This window comes from Ursus americanus, chromosome 10 (genome assembly GCF_024610735.1).
Source record: "Ursus americanus isolate L20-20 chromosome 10, mUrsAme1.1.p, whole genome shotgun sequence".
NCBI classification, from domain to species: Eukaryota; Metazoa; Chordata; class Mammalia; order Carnivora; family Ursidae; genus Ursus; species Ursus americanus.
In genome coordinates, this window is record NC_142136.1 from 70,770,970 (window position 1) to 70,787,280 (window position 16,311).

Consider the following 16,311-nt stretch of genomic DNA (forward strand, 5'->3'; position numbering starts at 1 on the left):
GATCCAACATCTAGCATTCTTATTTTATTATTTATTTATTTATTTATTTATTTATTTATTTATTGTGATATGTTAGTCACCATACAGTACATCATTAGTTTTTGATGTAGTGTTCCATGATTCATTGTTTGCGTATAACACCCAGTGCTCCATGTAATATGTGCCCTCCTTAATACCCTTCACTGGGCTAGCCCATCCCCCACTCCCCTCCCCTCTGAAGCCCTCAGATTGTTTCCCGGAATCCATAGTTTCTGTGGTTCATTTCCTATTATTAAGACTTCCACTTGAGGGACAGACTCTCAAAACACATGGCTCTGAAAACCTAAGGGGCTTTTGCATCTTTGAGACCCGTCAGATTCTAGCAAACAAAGAAACAATTCTTTGGCCTTGGGAGGACTCCCTAGGGCTCCCTGCAGAAGCAACAGACACAAATGTGTATCTCCAGGTCTTTCCCTTAAAGAGAGCTGTTTGCAGCCTGAGGTCTAGGCTCCCAATTTAGCATGCATCTAGGAACTGACTACAATCCTGCTCGAGACTGGGGAGGCTGACGAGCACCATCTCCACATTTTCCTGCTGCTGGTATCTTCCCGAAAGGAGCATGTGCACGTTGGGAGCCCCGGATTTTGTAGGTGCCACCCAGAGGACTCACCCTTTAACTGCCTGGCACTGGTGGCCAGCAGGGTTTGCATTGATGGGTCCCCCAAGGCTGTAGCAAACAAAGAAACAGTTCCTACCTAAGTGGCTATCCCCCAGGGCTCTGTGCAAAGGAAGCAGACAGAAGGTTCCAGCTCCTGGTCTTTTGCTGAAAGACGTCTATTTGCATACTTGAAAAACCACTGCGGAGTGTCTGGCTTCCAATCACTCTTTATCTAGGTGCTGACTGAGATCTTCCCCTTTGAGATACTGACAGGTCTTGGCATACATTCATTATTAGGAGCCAGTAAGAACAAAAAAGGTGGCTTGGACAATCACAAAGGTTTGAGAGGCAACTGAGACCTTAGCCTGGACTGAATGATAAGGTTTATCTCCTACAGGAGATCATTCTGTGAAGATTGGGAGAGGGGGCTGTTTTATCCAATGCACAGAAACCAACACAGAGAGTAAAGGAAAATGAAGAGAACTATGTTCCAAACAAAAGAATAAGATAAAACTCCAGAAATAAACCTTAGTGAAACAAAGATCAATTGTTGACCTATAAAGAGTTCAAAGTAATGGTCATAAGGACTCCACAGAAATACAAAAGATTGTAAAACTACTATGAACACTTAAATGCCAACAAATTGGACAATCTAGCAAAAATGGATAAACTTCTAAAAAACATCCACCCTACCAAAGACTGAATCATGAAACAGAAAATATGGACAGAATTACTAGTAAGGAGATTGAATCGGTACTGAAAAACGTACCAAAAAAGAAAATCCAGGACCAGATGGCTTCATTGGTAAATTCTACCAAACATTTAAGGAAAAATGAATGCCAATCTTTCTCAAATTCTTCCCCCAAAAAGAGAAGAGAAGAAAACACTTACAAACTCATTTTATGAGGCCAGCATAACCCTGATATCAAAAGCAGGCAAAGACATTACAAGAAATGAAAATTACAGGTCAGTATCCCTGATGAAAAGAGATGGAAACATTGTCAACAAAATTTTGGCAATCAAAATTCAACAATATACCAAAAGGATCATATGCCATATCTAATGAGATTTATTCCAGGGGTGCTCAGATGGTTCAACATCTGCAAATCAATGTGACACACCGCATTAACAAATGAAGGATTAAAACCCTATGATCATCTCAATAGATGCAGAAGAAGCTTTTTAAAAAATTCAGCATCCATTCATGATAAAAACTTTCAACAAAGTGGGTTTAGACAGAATATACCTCAATGTAATAAAGGCCATATGTGACAAGCCCACAGCTAATATCAGTGATTAAAAGCTAAAAGCCTTTTCTCTACCATTGGGAAGAAGACACGGATGCCTATTTTTCCCCACTTCTGTTCAACATAGTACTGAATATTTTTGTGAGAGCAGTTAGGCAAGAAAAGGAAATAAAAGGCATCCAAATCAGAAAGGAAGAAGAAAAACTGATTCTGTTTGCAAGTGGCATGTTATTACATATATAAAACCCTGAAGACTCCAACCAAAAACTGTTTGAACTAATTAATGAATTCGGTAAATTTGTGGGATACAAAATCAATATATAAAATTCAGTTTTTGGTTCTATACACTCACAACAAACTATCAGGAAGGATATTAAGAAAGGAATTCCATTTACAATTGCATCATAAAGAATAAAATATCTAGAAATAAATATAACCAAAGAAGTAAAAAATCTGTACACTGAAAAGTATAGATACTGATCAAAGAAATTAACTAAGACAAATAAATGGAAAGAATTTCCATGCTCATGGATTGGAAGAATTAATATTGTTAAAAATGTCTGTATTATTTAAAGCCATCTACAGATTCAGTGCAATCTCTATCAAAATTCCAATGGCATTTTTCACAGAATTAGAAAAAACGATCCTTAAATTTGTGTGGAACCACAAAAGACCCTAAATAATTAGAGCAAACTTGAGAAAGAACAAAGTGAAAGGCATCACACTTTCTGATTCCAAACACTATTACCAAGCTATAGAATTCAAACCAGTACAGTACTGGCATAAAAACAGACACATAGATCAGTGGAACAGAATAGAGAGCCCAGAAATAAAATCATGCATATATGGTTAATTAATTTATGACAAAGGAGCCAGGTGTGTACAATCAAGGAAAGATAATCTCTTTAATAAAAGGTGTTGGGAAAACTGGACAGCCACATGCAAAAAAATGAAACTGGACCACTATCTTATACCATATACAAAAATCTCAAAATGGAGTAAAGACTTGAATGTAAGACCTGAAATCATAAATCTCATAGAAGAAAACATAGGGGGTAATCTTGACATCAGTCTTAGCAAGATTAGATTTTTCAGATCTGACACCAAAAGCAAAGCAACAAGAGCAAGAATCAATGAATGGGACTACCTCAAACTAAAAAGCCTTTGCATAGCAAAAGAAACCATCCACAATATGAAAAGGTAACCTATGGAATGGAAGAAAACTTTTGCAAATTATTTATCTGATAAGGGATTAATATCCAAAATATGAAAAGAACTCATACAACTCAATATCAACAGAAAGAAAGAAAGAAAGAAAGAAAGAAAGAAAGAAAGAAAGAAAGAAAGAAAGAAAGAAAGAAAGAAAGAAGGAAGGAAGGAAGGAAGGAAGGAAGGAAGGAAGGAAGGAAGGAAGGAAGGAAGAAAGAAAGAAAGAAAGAAAGAAAGAAAGAAAGAAAGAAAGAAAGAAAGAAAGAAAAAGAAAAGGAAGGAAAGAAGGAAGGAAGGAAGGAAGGAAGGAAGAAAGAAAGAAAAAGAAAGAAAGAAAGAAAGAAAGAAAGAAAGAAAGAAAGAAAGAAAGAAAGAAAGAAAGAAAGAAAAAGAAAGAAAAGGAAATCTGGTTAGAAAATGCACTGAAGAAATGAATAGACACTTTTTCCAAAGAGGACTGCATCACTAATCATTAGGGAAATGAAAATTGAAACCACAATGAAATATTATCTAACACCTGTTGGAATGGCTGTCAGTAAAAAGACAGAGGATGACAAGTGTTGGTGAGGATGTGGATAAAGAGAAGCCTTGTGCACTATTGGAGGGAATGAAAAGTCGTATAGCTACTATGGAAAACAGTATGTAAGTTACTAAAAAAAGAAAAATAGAACTACCATATGATCCAACAATTCTACTTCAGGGTGCACATCTGAAGGAAGCAAAATCACTATCTCAAAGAAATATCTATACCCCATGTTCATTGCAGCACTTTTTATAGTAGCCAAGATTTGGAAACAACTTCAGTGTTCATTGATGGATGAATGGATAAAGAAAGGGTAAAATACATAGATAGATAGATAGATAGATAGATAGATAGATAGATAGATAGATATACTATATATACTGTTTTCCATAGTAGCTATACCATTTTACATTCCCCCCAGTAGTGCACAAGGCTTCTTTTTTGTCCACATCCTCACCAACACTTGTCATCCTCTGTCTTTTTAATGACAGCCATTCTAACAGGTGTTAGATAATATTTCATTATGGCTTCAATTTTCATTTCCCTAATGATTAGTGATGCTGTCCTCCTTGGAAAAAGTACCTATTGATTTATTCTGAACACTTTCCAACCAGATTTCTTTTTCTTTTCTTTTTTTTATTGCTATTGAGATAGGCATACATCTATTTATCTATATATCTGTCTATGAATACCATTCCACCATAAAAAAGAAAGAAAGGAATCCCGCTATTTTTGACAACATGAATGGATCTTGAGAGCATTATGCTAAGTGAAATTAGTCAGAGAGAGTAAGACAAATACTGCAGGATCTCGCTTTTATGTAGAATCTAAAAACACCAAACTCACAGAAAGAGAGAATGGACTGGGGGTTTCCAGAGGCATGGGGAAGGGTTGGGAGAAATTGGTGAAGGTGGTTAAAAGGTACAAACCTCCAATTAGAAAATAAATAAATTCTAGGGATGTAATGTATAACATGGTGACTATAGTTACCAATATTTTGTTATATATTTCAGTTACTAAGAGTAGATCTTAAAAGTTCTCAGCACAAGGAAAAAACTAGTCCTATGTGAGATGATGGATGTTAACTAAACTTACTGTGGTGATCATGTTGCAGTGTATACATATATCAAACCGTTGTGTTGTATACCTTAATCTTATACAATGTTATATGTTAACGATAACACAATAAAACTGGGAGAAAATACTGTCAAAACTCAATAATAAGAAAATAAGCATCCCCATTTTAAATGACTTGATGTGGGCAAAATATGTGAACGGACACACTGCCAAAGAATATATAGTATGTCCTAGAAGCATCTGAAAGGATGCTCGACATCTTTAGTAGGAAAGGAGATATTAAAACCACAATGATTTATTATATACTTAGCACAATGGCTGAAATTAAAAATTCTCCTCATACCAAGTGTTGGTGAGGGTGTGACTTCCGCAACCAGAATTCCCGTACAATGACAATACGAATATAAAATACCACCTCTTTGGAGAGCAGTCAGACACTCAGAAATTTACATAGACACCTCCCCTATGACCTAGGTACTCCGACCAATCCTTGGTATTTAGTCAAGAAAAATAAAAGCCTATGTCCATATCAAGACTTTTATAGAAATATGCATTGCAGCTTTATTTGTAAGAGGCTAAAAGTGGAAACAATCCAAATTCTATCCACAGGTAAATGAATTAAAATATTGTGTTATATCTGTAGAGTAGACAACGACTTGTCAGTTAAAAGGAATGAACTACTGATGTATACTACAATAGGGATGGATCTAAAAATAATTCAGAGCGAAAGGAGCCAGACAAAAAAGGAAATTTCATACTACGTGATTCCATTTATATGAACTTCTGGAACATTCAAGCTAATCTGTGGTGACAGAAAGGAGATCAGAGGTTGCTTGGCATGCGGTTGTGGGGTGAGTAGGAGGAAGGGATTGCCAAGGGGCACGTGGAAACTTTTGGGGCGGAATAAGTTCGCTATCTTGACTATGATGATGGGTTTACACACAGATTTGTATTTATGTCAAAAGTTACTAAATTATACACCTTAAATTATGTTCAACTTATTGTATACTAATTATGTTGAATAAAATTACTGAAAAAAGTAGGGAGGGAAAAAAAAAACACGAGGGAATAGGGGAGGGGAGTTTCTTAAACTCTCTTTAATCTTTTCTCCCCTGTCTGTCCCTTGAAATTGTGCCTCTTTGATTTCTTTTTTTTTTTTCTTTTAAAATACTAGAGGCGGGGGCACCTGACTGGCTCAGATGAAAGAGCATGCAACCCTTTTTTTTTTAATTAATTAATTTATTTGAGAGAGAAAGAGAGAGCACGAGCATTCAAGCGGCGGGGGGAGGGGGAGGCAGAGGGAGAGGGAGAGAATGTCAAGCAGACTCTCAAGAGCATACAGCTCTCGATCTCGGGGTCATGAGTCGATCCCCACATTGGGTGTAAAGATTGCTTAAAATAAAAAAGACAAGACTAGGGGCTATATTAAGAGAAATAAAAAATACATAATGACTAAATGCTGGTAAGACTGTAGTAAAGTGATTACATTCTCACCTTACATGGTGGCTATATAAATTGGTATAGCGTCTTTGGAAAACCAAATGGCAATGCATATCGAGAACCATTTAAATATATCCTTTATATATGTTTATATCCTTTAACCCACTAGTTCCACTTCCAGAAATTTATACTAAAGAAATAATATTTTAAAAGGGAAAAGCTTAGATTAAAAAAAAACACAGTGAAAAGCTTAGTTAAGTATTTTATTTTATTTCATTTTTTCAAAGATTTATTTATTTGAGAGAGAGCGTGCACACGTGCCTGAGCAGTGGGAGGGGGAAGAGGGAGAGAGTGAGGAAGAGAGAGAATCCCAAGCGGACTCCCGCTGAGCGTGGAGGTCGACATAGGGCTGAATCTCACAACCCTGAGATCAGGATCTGAGCCGAAATCAGGAGTCTGACGCTTAACCGACTGAGCCACCCAGGCATCCCTTAGTGAAGTATTTTAAATGGCAGAGGGCAAAAGAAAACCCAAATGTATGACAGCAAGGGAATGATGAGGTCATTCTTGTTAGCACCCCAAAGAAAAGCAAATCAATTGCATATAGTATCATAAGAAATGTTTATGACATATTATTTTCAAAATCAGGATATAAAATGATTTCTACTCCATTAATGCAATTAGTTCAAAACTATGTCTACAGATGAGAAAGGTTCTAGAGAAATGAAAATGGTTTATTTGTTAGGATGTCAGGTTTTAGGGTGAATTTTCACTTACAGTGCTACTTGTATTGGTATAATATGACTTCTTAAATAAATAATAAAATAATAAGACAGATGAAAACAAACCAGTGAATATGTCTCCATATGTAGCTCTCATAGCTACAATACTGAGATTTTAATCAGATTACAAGGTACAAAGATGGCCGAACATATACATTTACCTTCTACCAAGAGTCCACTCAAATGACAAAAATTTTTTAAAGACATAAACTTAAAAGGACAAAGACACTGGAGAGGCAGAAAATAAAATTTAGAGAGATTTAAAGCACATGAAGAAAGCTGAATCAAAAGATGCAGGATGAAAAAGGTGAAAAGCAACCTGATTTCCGTTGTAGGTGCCCCCTCCCCAAAAGAGTGTAAATTGCCAGCACCAGCTCCCAGAACCTGGGCAGCCAACATGAGAGAGGCCTGTTCTCTGGGTGGCCTGATTAGCCCGTGAGAAAACCGAAAGATAGCCACACAGAGAAGATGGGGCAGCAGGTCACACGATGCCCACAGAGCTTAGAATGAACAGTTTGGACTTCATTCTTGTGTAAGAGAGCACTGTTAAGGATCATCAGCCATTTGGGAAAAACATCCAGACGACAGGAGAACAGAAAGTGAAGGAGAGAAAAAGAATCAAAGAAATAATTCAAGAAAACTTTAGCCAAGAGACGAATATGAGTTTCTGGATTGAAAAGGCCCACGGAGCATCTAGCGCAATGGAGGAAAATGGGCCCTCAGTACAGCACATATTTCTAAAGATTTGAGTGCACGACGAAAAGATTTCACAGGCATCCGTAAAGAAGAAAAAATTGCTTGTGTGCAAATAATCATTCCTCATTTGCTCTACTCTTATTTCAAATGCTCAGTAGCACATTGGACAGGACTGCTCTGAGTACCTGGCTCCTGATTTATAATAAGACTTGCCTTTTATGAAATTATGTATATATTATACATCCTTTCCTGTTGGCCTGATACTTTCCTCCTTTGCCTGATTACGTTTTGTTTTGTTGTGAAATGAATACATATTTTCTTTTCGAGGTGTGCATGTATCAACTTCGTTGTCTTTATTTTGTTTTACAGTTGTTTTTTCAGCAATGACATTTGAGACTATTACAAATCAAGATCTGCCTGTGATCAAGTGTGTTTTAATCAATCATAAGAACAATGATTCATCACTGGGGATATCATCATCGTATCCCATGGTAAAGTAATACTAAAATTCTAACTTTAGCTGTTTTCTCTAGGCTATATACTTTATAAGCGATTGAGGTCTGCCATGGCTAAATGGGTTTTTCTTTCTGTGTATTTGAATATATTATGTACTCATATGCACTCCATTCCATCCAGAGTCATGTTCTTTCCTGGTTTGGATTCAGGAAAGATACAGATACTCAGCATGAATAAGTAACAGGAATTACCCTTTCTCTTTAAAGAGAATCCAGGCTTCTCCCTCAAACCTGAGTCCCTAACTTCCAACTGCCTCCTGGATCTAGATAAAATAGGTTTTCCATTTGCTTATTAAAACCCACCTATATAATTTATTTCATAAATTATATTTCATTTCAAATTTATTTCATAAAACCCACCTATATAATTCTATTTCTCCAAACCTGTCCCTATACTTGCATTAATTGATTTCTGCTTATGGGCCTGTCTAATTCCCAGGCTCCAAAGGTCAGCATAATTTGGGACTACTTCCTCTCCCTTACCTTCACATTCGGTCAGTTGCCAAGTCTTGTCAATTTCCTTTCTTTGATAGTTCTCATATAATCACCTCATATTCTCTGGTCTCACAGCCACTTCTCTCATTAACTCCCCCATAATCACAATAACATCATAAGTGGCTTCTTCCTTCTACAGTTCATCTCTGATAAGACTGCCAGACTGTTCTTTCTGAAGCACAACTACATGCTTTACCGCCTCCCTTAGAACTTTCAGTGACTTCCCATTAAACTGACATGCAAATTGCTCCGTCTTCTGACTCTGGCTCCTTCAAGTTCCAAATTTGTTTTTCGTTACCCTTCTCCTTCATGCAATTCATCTAACAGCTGAGATATTTACTCAAAGAAAGGAAGCTTAAATAATAGAGAACTGAAAGTATCAGAAATATATAACAAAAAAGTGAACATAAAGTAGCCAATTTCATGAATATTTCCAGTTAAGAATTCATACCAATATATAGTCACTCTGTTTTCTTCTACACAGATAGAATACATAAACACATCACATATACTATGTGATGCCCTGGACTTCACTCCCCACCCCCTAAAATCAGAGATATTAAAAATATTCTCAAACTTAAGACATAACGTGAAATAGGTTTCCGTAACATTCTACGTGAATGGAAAACTCCTGATTTAACACATGATTTTTTTTTATGCCGGAAGCATGGCTGGTTTTAATTTTTTAACAGATATTGGCATCATAACACATTGCTAATTATTAATAATTAAGATATTTTGCATACACCGTATTTCAGTGTGGACAAAAAATGTTGATATTTGCTATGCTGCTATAAACTTTCAGTGTCTTTTCAACTTAAGAAAATAGCTGCATACATCTAAGTGTTTTCTTACAAAACACAATGTTTAAAAAAAGCTAATAATTGGTCTTGGTTCCTAGTATTAAGCTGCATTATTTTTTTTCATGTAGTATAAGTTATATTTTTATGCAATAATTTGGATTGTATTAAGACCTAGTAGCTCTCAAATGACATTAAACAGATAACCCTACAAATCGTGGATGATGCAAAGATGAGCAGTCTGCTGCCCAATGTGCTTTCACCTTCCTGAGGGTGCAGCTGCTTCTTTTGGGCATTTTCCCACTTTAGTGCAAAGTGTATTGTTAGGGGAGCAGTGCTCTTTAAAAAAATGGTTTTGATTTCTTCCACAGCTCACATTGCTCAGATGAGACATCTTCCTGAGACTTTTACAGTTCAGCGGTGTTTTGAATACGCAAACATTCTGGTAGACAAAACTTGCCAGTGTAACTCTAAGCAACTACATCCTTAGCTGTATTACCGATATAACCTGGAACCAAAATAAGATGATTTTACTGTTCCCACAGTCCACTTAATTGTTGTTTAAAATCGGAATGTTTTCACCATTCATCATTTCTGTTTGAAATGAACATGGTGTATGCTGGGCTTCTCCTTTGCAAAGTTACTTTTTTTTTTCTTTGTAATTAACAAGTATTTGGGGAAAGATGCAAATATCCTGTTCCTCCTCCAGTTTTCACCTGCTGATTTTAGCACCCATTGGTGGATCTTGCCTACAACAGTTATTACTGTGATGTTTCCCTAATGATGATTTTCTTTTTCCCTTCTTCCCTCTACATTTCTAAGTTGGAACCGTGTGAGGAAGAGCTATCTCTTCTCTCCATTTTATTTATCTATTTCTATCACTATGGACTCAGAGATACTTATTTTATTCTATGACTTATAACCCAAGACTATCCATTTCCTTTTGTTACTCAGATTTGTCCAGCTTTGGCCATTGGGAGCTACCTCAGGATGACTTCTGTGTCCTTTCACCCTGTGCCCAGTTTTCTCAAGCACTTCCTTACTTTCCGGTGCTATAATACAGTTCGGGCTCAGCTTGTATTTTTCCTGCCTTAGCCCTGGAATTAGCCACTTCTCCAAAGAAGCACTGGTGTTTTGGAGAATAGTATCTAGAAACCATGGTCTGAGAGCCGGGTGTGCTCCTTGCTGTTGGGGTGTCATTGCCTCTGGGCCCTCTAGGAAATGTATGTGTGTATACTTACGCCCCCACCACACACAACACTCTGTTTATCTCTCTATCATCTCTACATCTATTTACTTACCTATCTGTATATCACCATAAATTCATGCTGATAACTCTGATTTCAATTCAGCATCTAAGGGTTTATTCTACCTTTTCCTCTTTTCATATTTGTACTTCTCTCTCTGATGGTAAGAAACCTGGTTCTCATTATTTGTAATAATAGACTTTTGTAAATCTGGTATACACATAAAGTAATTTCAGAATTGCTAACCCACATTCCAGTGAGAAACAGATTTACTAACTAGAATACAGTCTTTGTGTACAATTCTTTTTGTCTTTAATCTTACATTATCCAATGTAATATTTTTCAGTTACTTAGGTTAGTTCTTTTCTTTTCCACCCCCTTCACCATGGTTACGTTATTTATCTGTAATATAATTAATTTTTTTTTTTTTGGTATTCCATGTTGAGTTCCCCCAAAATCCTGGTTGGTTTTAATGGTTTATTTTTTTGAGTATATGAAACATGATTATGGTCCTAAAAGCCAAAGGTATATAAAAAGATATACTCAAAGAAATATTCCTCCCTCTTCACACCTATAACCAAGTATCCATCCTTTTCCCACCTACTTCTTGTATGTAGCCAATCCCTTTAGATTTTTTTCTGGGGCGCCTGGGTGGCACAGCGGTTAAGCGTCTGCCTTCGGCTCAGGGCGTGATCCCGGCGTTATGGGATCGAGCCCCACATCAGGCTCCTCCGCTGGGAGCCTGCTTCTTCCTCTCCCACTCCCCCTGCTTGTGTTCCCTCTCTCTCTGGCTGTCTCTATCCCTGTCGAATAGATAAATAAAATCTTTAAAAAAAAAAAAAAGATTTTTTTCTTTTTTTAGCGAGAGAGAGTGTGTGCGAGGGGTTGGGGGGAGGGATAAAGGGAGAGAGAGAATCCCAAACAGGCTGCATGCCCAGTGTGGAGCATGACAAGGGGCTTGATCCCATGACCCTGAGATCATGACCTGAACCGAAATCAAGAGCTGGATGCTTAACTGACTGAGCCACCCAGGTGCCCCCACTTTAGATTTTTTTATCTTATTCCTAGATTTCTTGTGCACAAATGAGCAGATACATGTGTATTCTCTCAATCCCCTTCTTTCTTACATGAGGTATAGTATGCATGAAAGTAGATGCTTCATTCACTTTTCTTCACCTAACAGTATATCCAGGAGATCACTCCAAATCGTGGAGATTGTCCTCATACATCCTTATAGCTGCATAGTACTCCATTATGCGGAGGGACCGTGGTTTATTCAACCACTCTTCTGTGTATGAGCATTTAGGAGGTTTCTAGTATTTTGCCATTACTTGTTTATAAGTATAGGTTTATGCGTGTAGTCCTCGAAGTGGGCTTGCTCGCTCAAAGGATGAGCGTACATGTCGTTTCATTAGCTGTTGCCAAATGTTCCTCCAGAAGGGTCACGCTGGCTTGCATTCCTCCAGAGATGTATGAGAAGAGCTGTTTCTTCACAGCCTCGCCAGCACAATGTGTTGTCATACTTAAAAATTTTTGTCAGATTGATAGGTAAGAAGTGATATCTCAGTGTTGTTTTAATTTATGTTTTCTAATTATAACTGAGTTGGAACATTTTTTTTTCATATGTTCAAGGGCTATTCTTCATGTCTTCCTTGGGTAAATTGTCTATTCAGTTCTTTTCCCCATTTTTCTACTGTGTTTTTGTCCTGTATCCCTCATTGTTAAAAAGTTCTTTATATATTAGGGGTATTTTATTTGTAATATATGTTGCAATATTTTCTTCTAGTATGTCAGATTTTTAAATTTTGTTTTGTTTTGTTTTGACTTATTCTGTGCCTATCTTTTAAGATCTGGCTCAATTTCTGGACTTCAGTGAAGCCTTCTTACCGCCACCATCCCAGCTTGAAAATTACTTCTCCATCCTCCGAAGTTCCAGGACATTTAAATATACCTTTCAAAGTAGTTGGTATCTTTTTATGGGGCACATCATATTTCACCTCATATTTTAGTTATTCCTTCCTACTAGACTTGAAAGCCTTTGAGGATAAGATCAGTGTCTTTTCATCCTAGTCTCATCGTGCCCAGTAGATGGTCTAGCACTTATCAGATATTAAGTAAATGAACTTATGAGTTACTTGCTGAATAAATGGACAAGTAAAACCAGAAGTATGGCTTATGATCAGTAGCAGGAGACCTACCCTGCTCTTCACTTGAAGAAGCTTGTGTGTGTGTGTGTGTGTGTGTGTAGGCATGCTATGCTATGTGTTTGGAGGGTAGGAGGGGAAGGGTCCAGAGACAGAAGTTGCTACCACACCCTCCTTTCAATATATCTCAATTACTGAAAACAAGCAGAAGTATGGTGGTAGCCATGAACCTATGGGGGTATCTGCCCAGAAAATATTTTGGTTTTTAATTTCCTCTAATACAGATGCCAATTTACTCTTACTATGTAGATTCTTATCTACATACCAACAATCACAAAAACAGTCACGTCTGTATTATGAGTTTTATGAGCGTTGTCTGTATACTCGCTCGTTAGAGCCGTTGCACCGGAGTATCACAGCCTGGGTGACTTAAACAACTAATTTGCTGTCTCGTAGTTCTGGAAGCTTCAAGTCTGAAATCTGGATGTCGACGGGGTTAGTTCCTTCTGAAGGCTGTGAGGAAGGGATCTGTTCCAGGCTTCTCTTCTTGGCTCATAGAGGTTCATCTTCATATTCACAAGGCGCTCTTCCTGGTGCATGTCTTCTTCAAATTTCCTCTTCTTATAAGAACCCACCCTAACAGCCTCCTCATTTTAACTTGATTACCTGTGGAAAGGCCTTATGTCTAAATAAGGTCACATTCTGAGGTAGCAGGGGTTAGGATTCAACACAGGAATATCAAGGGGACACAATTCAGCCCATAACAGTATGTAGAACATATGAGAAATGCAGCCTAAACTTATCTTCTTTTTTTTAAGATTTTATTTATTTATTTGAGGGAGAGAAAGGGCAAGTAGGAGCAGAGGCAGAGGGAGAAGCAGGCTGCTCAGGGAGCCTGCCATGGGACCCTACCCCAGGGCCCTGAGATTATGAGCAGAGCCGAAGGCAGATGCTTAACCGACCGAACCACCCAAGCGCCCCTATCTCTTCTTTAGAGAATTGTAAATAGTAGGATTTTCAGTCAGTAATATGTTCTCCAGTGTTGTGGGCAGTATGTCAACACAAATCTATTTGATAAAGGTCCCAGCTAAGAAGAGGATGTAAAAACACATGCTAGTAGAAAATTCACTTTGTTTCCACACAGGCATCAGAACCCCCAGAAGACCTCGGGTGTGCCTTGAAGCCTGAGAGCACACAGGCGGTCTATGGAGCAGCCACTGTGGAAGTGGACATGTTGGCATCCATCACACTCCAAGTACTGGTCAACACCCCGGGGAACATTTCCTGTCTCTGGGTCTTTAAACACAGCTCCCTGAATTGCCAGCCCCACTTTGATTTACAGAACAGGTAAGTGGGGGGCGGTGGGGGGGGGAGCACCCACAAGGATTTTGGGAGGAAAACTTCCTTGCCATAGAACGTAGTTCATATGGAGTTTCTTTTCAAATGTCTATCCATATCCATTGTAACTCGTATCTCCAGTGAAATAATGAACTAAAAATATAGTTAGGGCAAGAATACATGGCATTATGTATTTATCAAATATACAGGATGTATAACACAGAAAGTGAACCCTAATGTAAACTATAAACTTGAGTTAGTGCCAATATTGGTTCACCAATGGTAACAAATATACCACACCTGTGCAAGATGTTAATAACAGGGAAAACTCCGTGTGTGTGTGTTGGGGGGGAACATATGTGGGATCTCTCTGTACTTTCCACTCAATTTTTCTGTAAATCCAAAATTACTCTAAAAAATAAAGCCAACTTAAAAAATTACGTATAGATATAGTTAGGGCCTAAGAAGGCAGTGAGTGGCTAGAAAAATGTAAAACAAACTGGGAAAGAATATTTGGGATTTTTGCCGTGTCTTGTTTTTTTAATTGGATCTTGTCTTAAAGATAAAAAGTTAGAAAATGTTCATTACATTCTGCTTCAAGTAGTCAGAAGCTTCTTTCTGGGAAATGCTTGGGGAAAGAACATTTGGTTTTAATCTATTTCGTTTCACAGTATGATGAGCAGAATTGCCGGTGACATCCACGAAGTATTTTAGTAAGAAATTGATCTGGGTGTGAGGAACATGGCTCTCGTGTTCCAGAAAAATATCTTGGCCAAGAATTGTGTTGGAACCGCCAAGTCTGTATCTAACTCCGTGCTGATTGCTGGCCCCTTGCTGAGACCAGATGGGGGCAGGAAGAAGGAGGCACAAGTCATTCAAATGTCCACTTGATAATTCTAAGACTACTTTGCTCTCCAGTTCTTGAGGGTGTTCTGGTGCCCCAGGGTGTAGAAGAGGCTCTGTCTTTCCAGGAACAGTGCAGTTAGTGGTACCCAAGTGACCTGCAGCGAGTATCCTGCCTGACTGAGGTATGGGGCGACATCTCTGTGACTGACCTGTACCAAGCTGTTCGCATTTGCTCCTGTAAGGTCAAACAAACTCTTAAGTAATTTTTAGGACAGTGGCTATAATTCTGAAGTTAGGTTCTAAATCTTGGAGCACATTCATTTTCCTTTCCTCTTTTGAGACTGTATTACTCACTTCTGTTTTTTGGTTCTTTGTACCTTGGGGTTAAACCAAAGCACTCTTCTATTAAAAATTTTGGCTTCAGTGTTCTGACAGTCTTACTAAAATTTTATGCCACAACAGCTCTCCCTGGATTGAGACCAAAAAAGCAAATGTAGGGTTCTTGTCATTCCGTGAGACGTTGCCTTTCTTGATTTAGGACCGACGGTCCCATTTGTTAGTGCACGTCATAGGCCTTATATGGATTACTCAACTTAGTACCAAAACTATTTAGCAACTTTTCTTTTTATTTATTTATTTATTTATTTATTTATTTATTTATTTATTTATTTTTTAAAGATTTTATTTATTTGACAGAGATAGAGACAGCCAGTGAGAGAGGGAACACAAGCAGGGGGAGTGGGAGAGGAAGAAGCAGGCTCACAGCAGAAGAGCCTGATGTGGGGCTCGATCCCAGATCGCCGGGATCACGCCTTGAGCTGAAGGCAGACGCCTAACCGCTGTGCCACCCAGGCGCCCCAGCAACTTTTCTGCCGTAGAGAATTACAGAAACTTAGCTCTGGACTCGTGGCCAGAAAGCTTGAGCACCTAGGCTTTGCTCACTGTCTTCCAGTCGTTTATGATAGGCAGAAGCGTTCGCAAATGATACCAGGAGAATGGATGGTTCAGAGAAAGAAAGCATCTCACCAGAATATCTGCAGGCATGAACCAAATATGTATCCTTCTTTTTTTTTTTTTTTTAAAGATTTTATTTATTTATTTCACAGAGAGAGAGACAGCTAGCGAGAGAGGGAACACAAGCAGGGGGAGGGGGAGAGGAAGAAGCAGGCTCACAGCAGAGGAGCCTGATGTGGGACTCGATCCCATAATGCCGGGATCACGCCCTGAGCCGAAGGCAGATGCTTAACCGCTGTGCCACCCAGGCGCCCCCAAATATGTATCCTTCTAACGTACTGTCGGTATGAGTGCAAGCACA

General features: G+C 38.3%; 1 protein-coding gene across 2 annotated transcripts in view; it reads left to right on the forward strand.

The window, feature by feature from the left end:
* The window catches only part of FLT3 (fms related receptor tyrosine kinase 3), a 75,690-nt gene that overhangs the window by 17,401 nt on the left and 41,978 nt on the right, over positions 1-16,311 (forward strand). For both annotated transcript variants that reach the window (XM_045797047.2, XM_045797046.2), the window contains exons 2-3: positions 7,981-8,102; positions 13,957-14,159. In XM_045797047.2, the coding sequence (XP_045653003.2) occupies positions 7,995-8,102; positions 13,957-14,159 (311 nt within the window). In that variant the 5' untranslated portion in view covers positions 7,981-7,994. The remainder of the gene's footprint in view (positions 1-7,980; positions 8,103-13,956; positions 14,160-16,311) is intronic.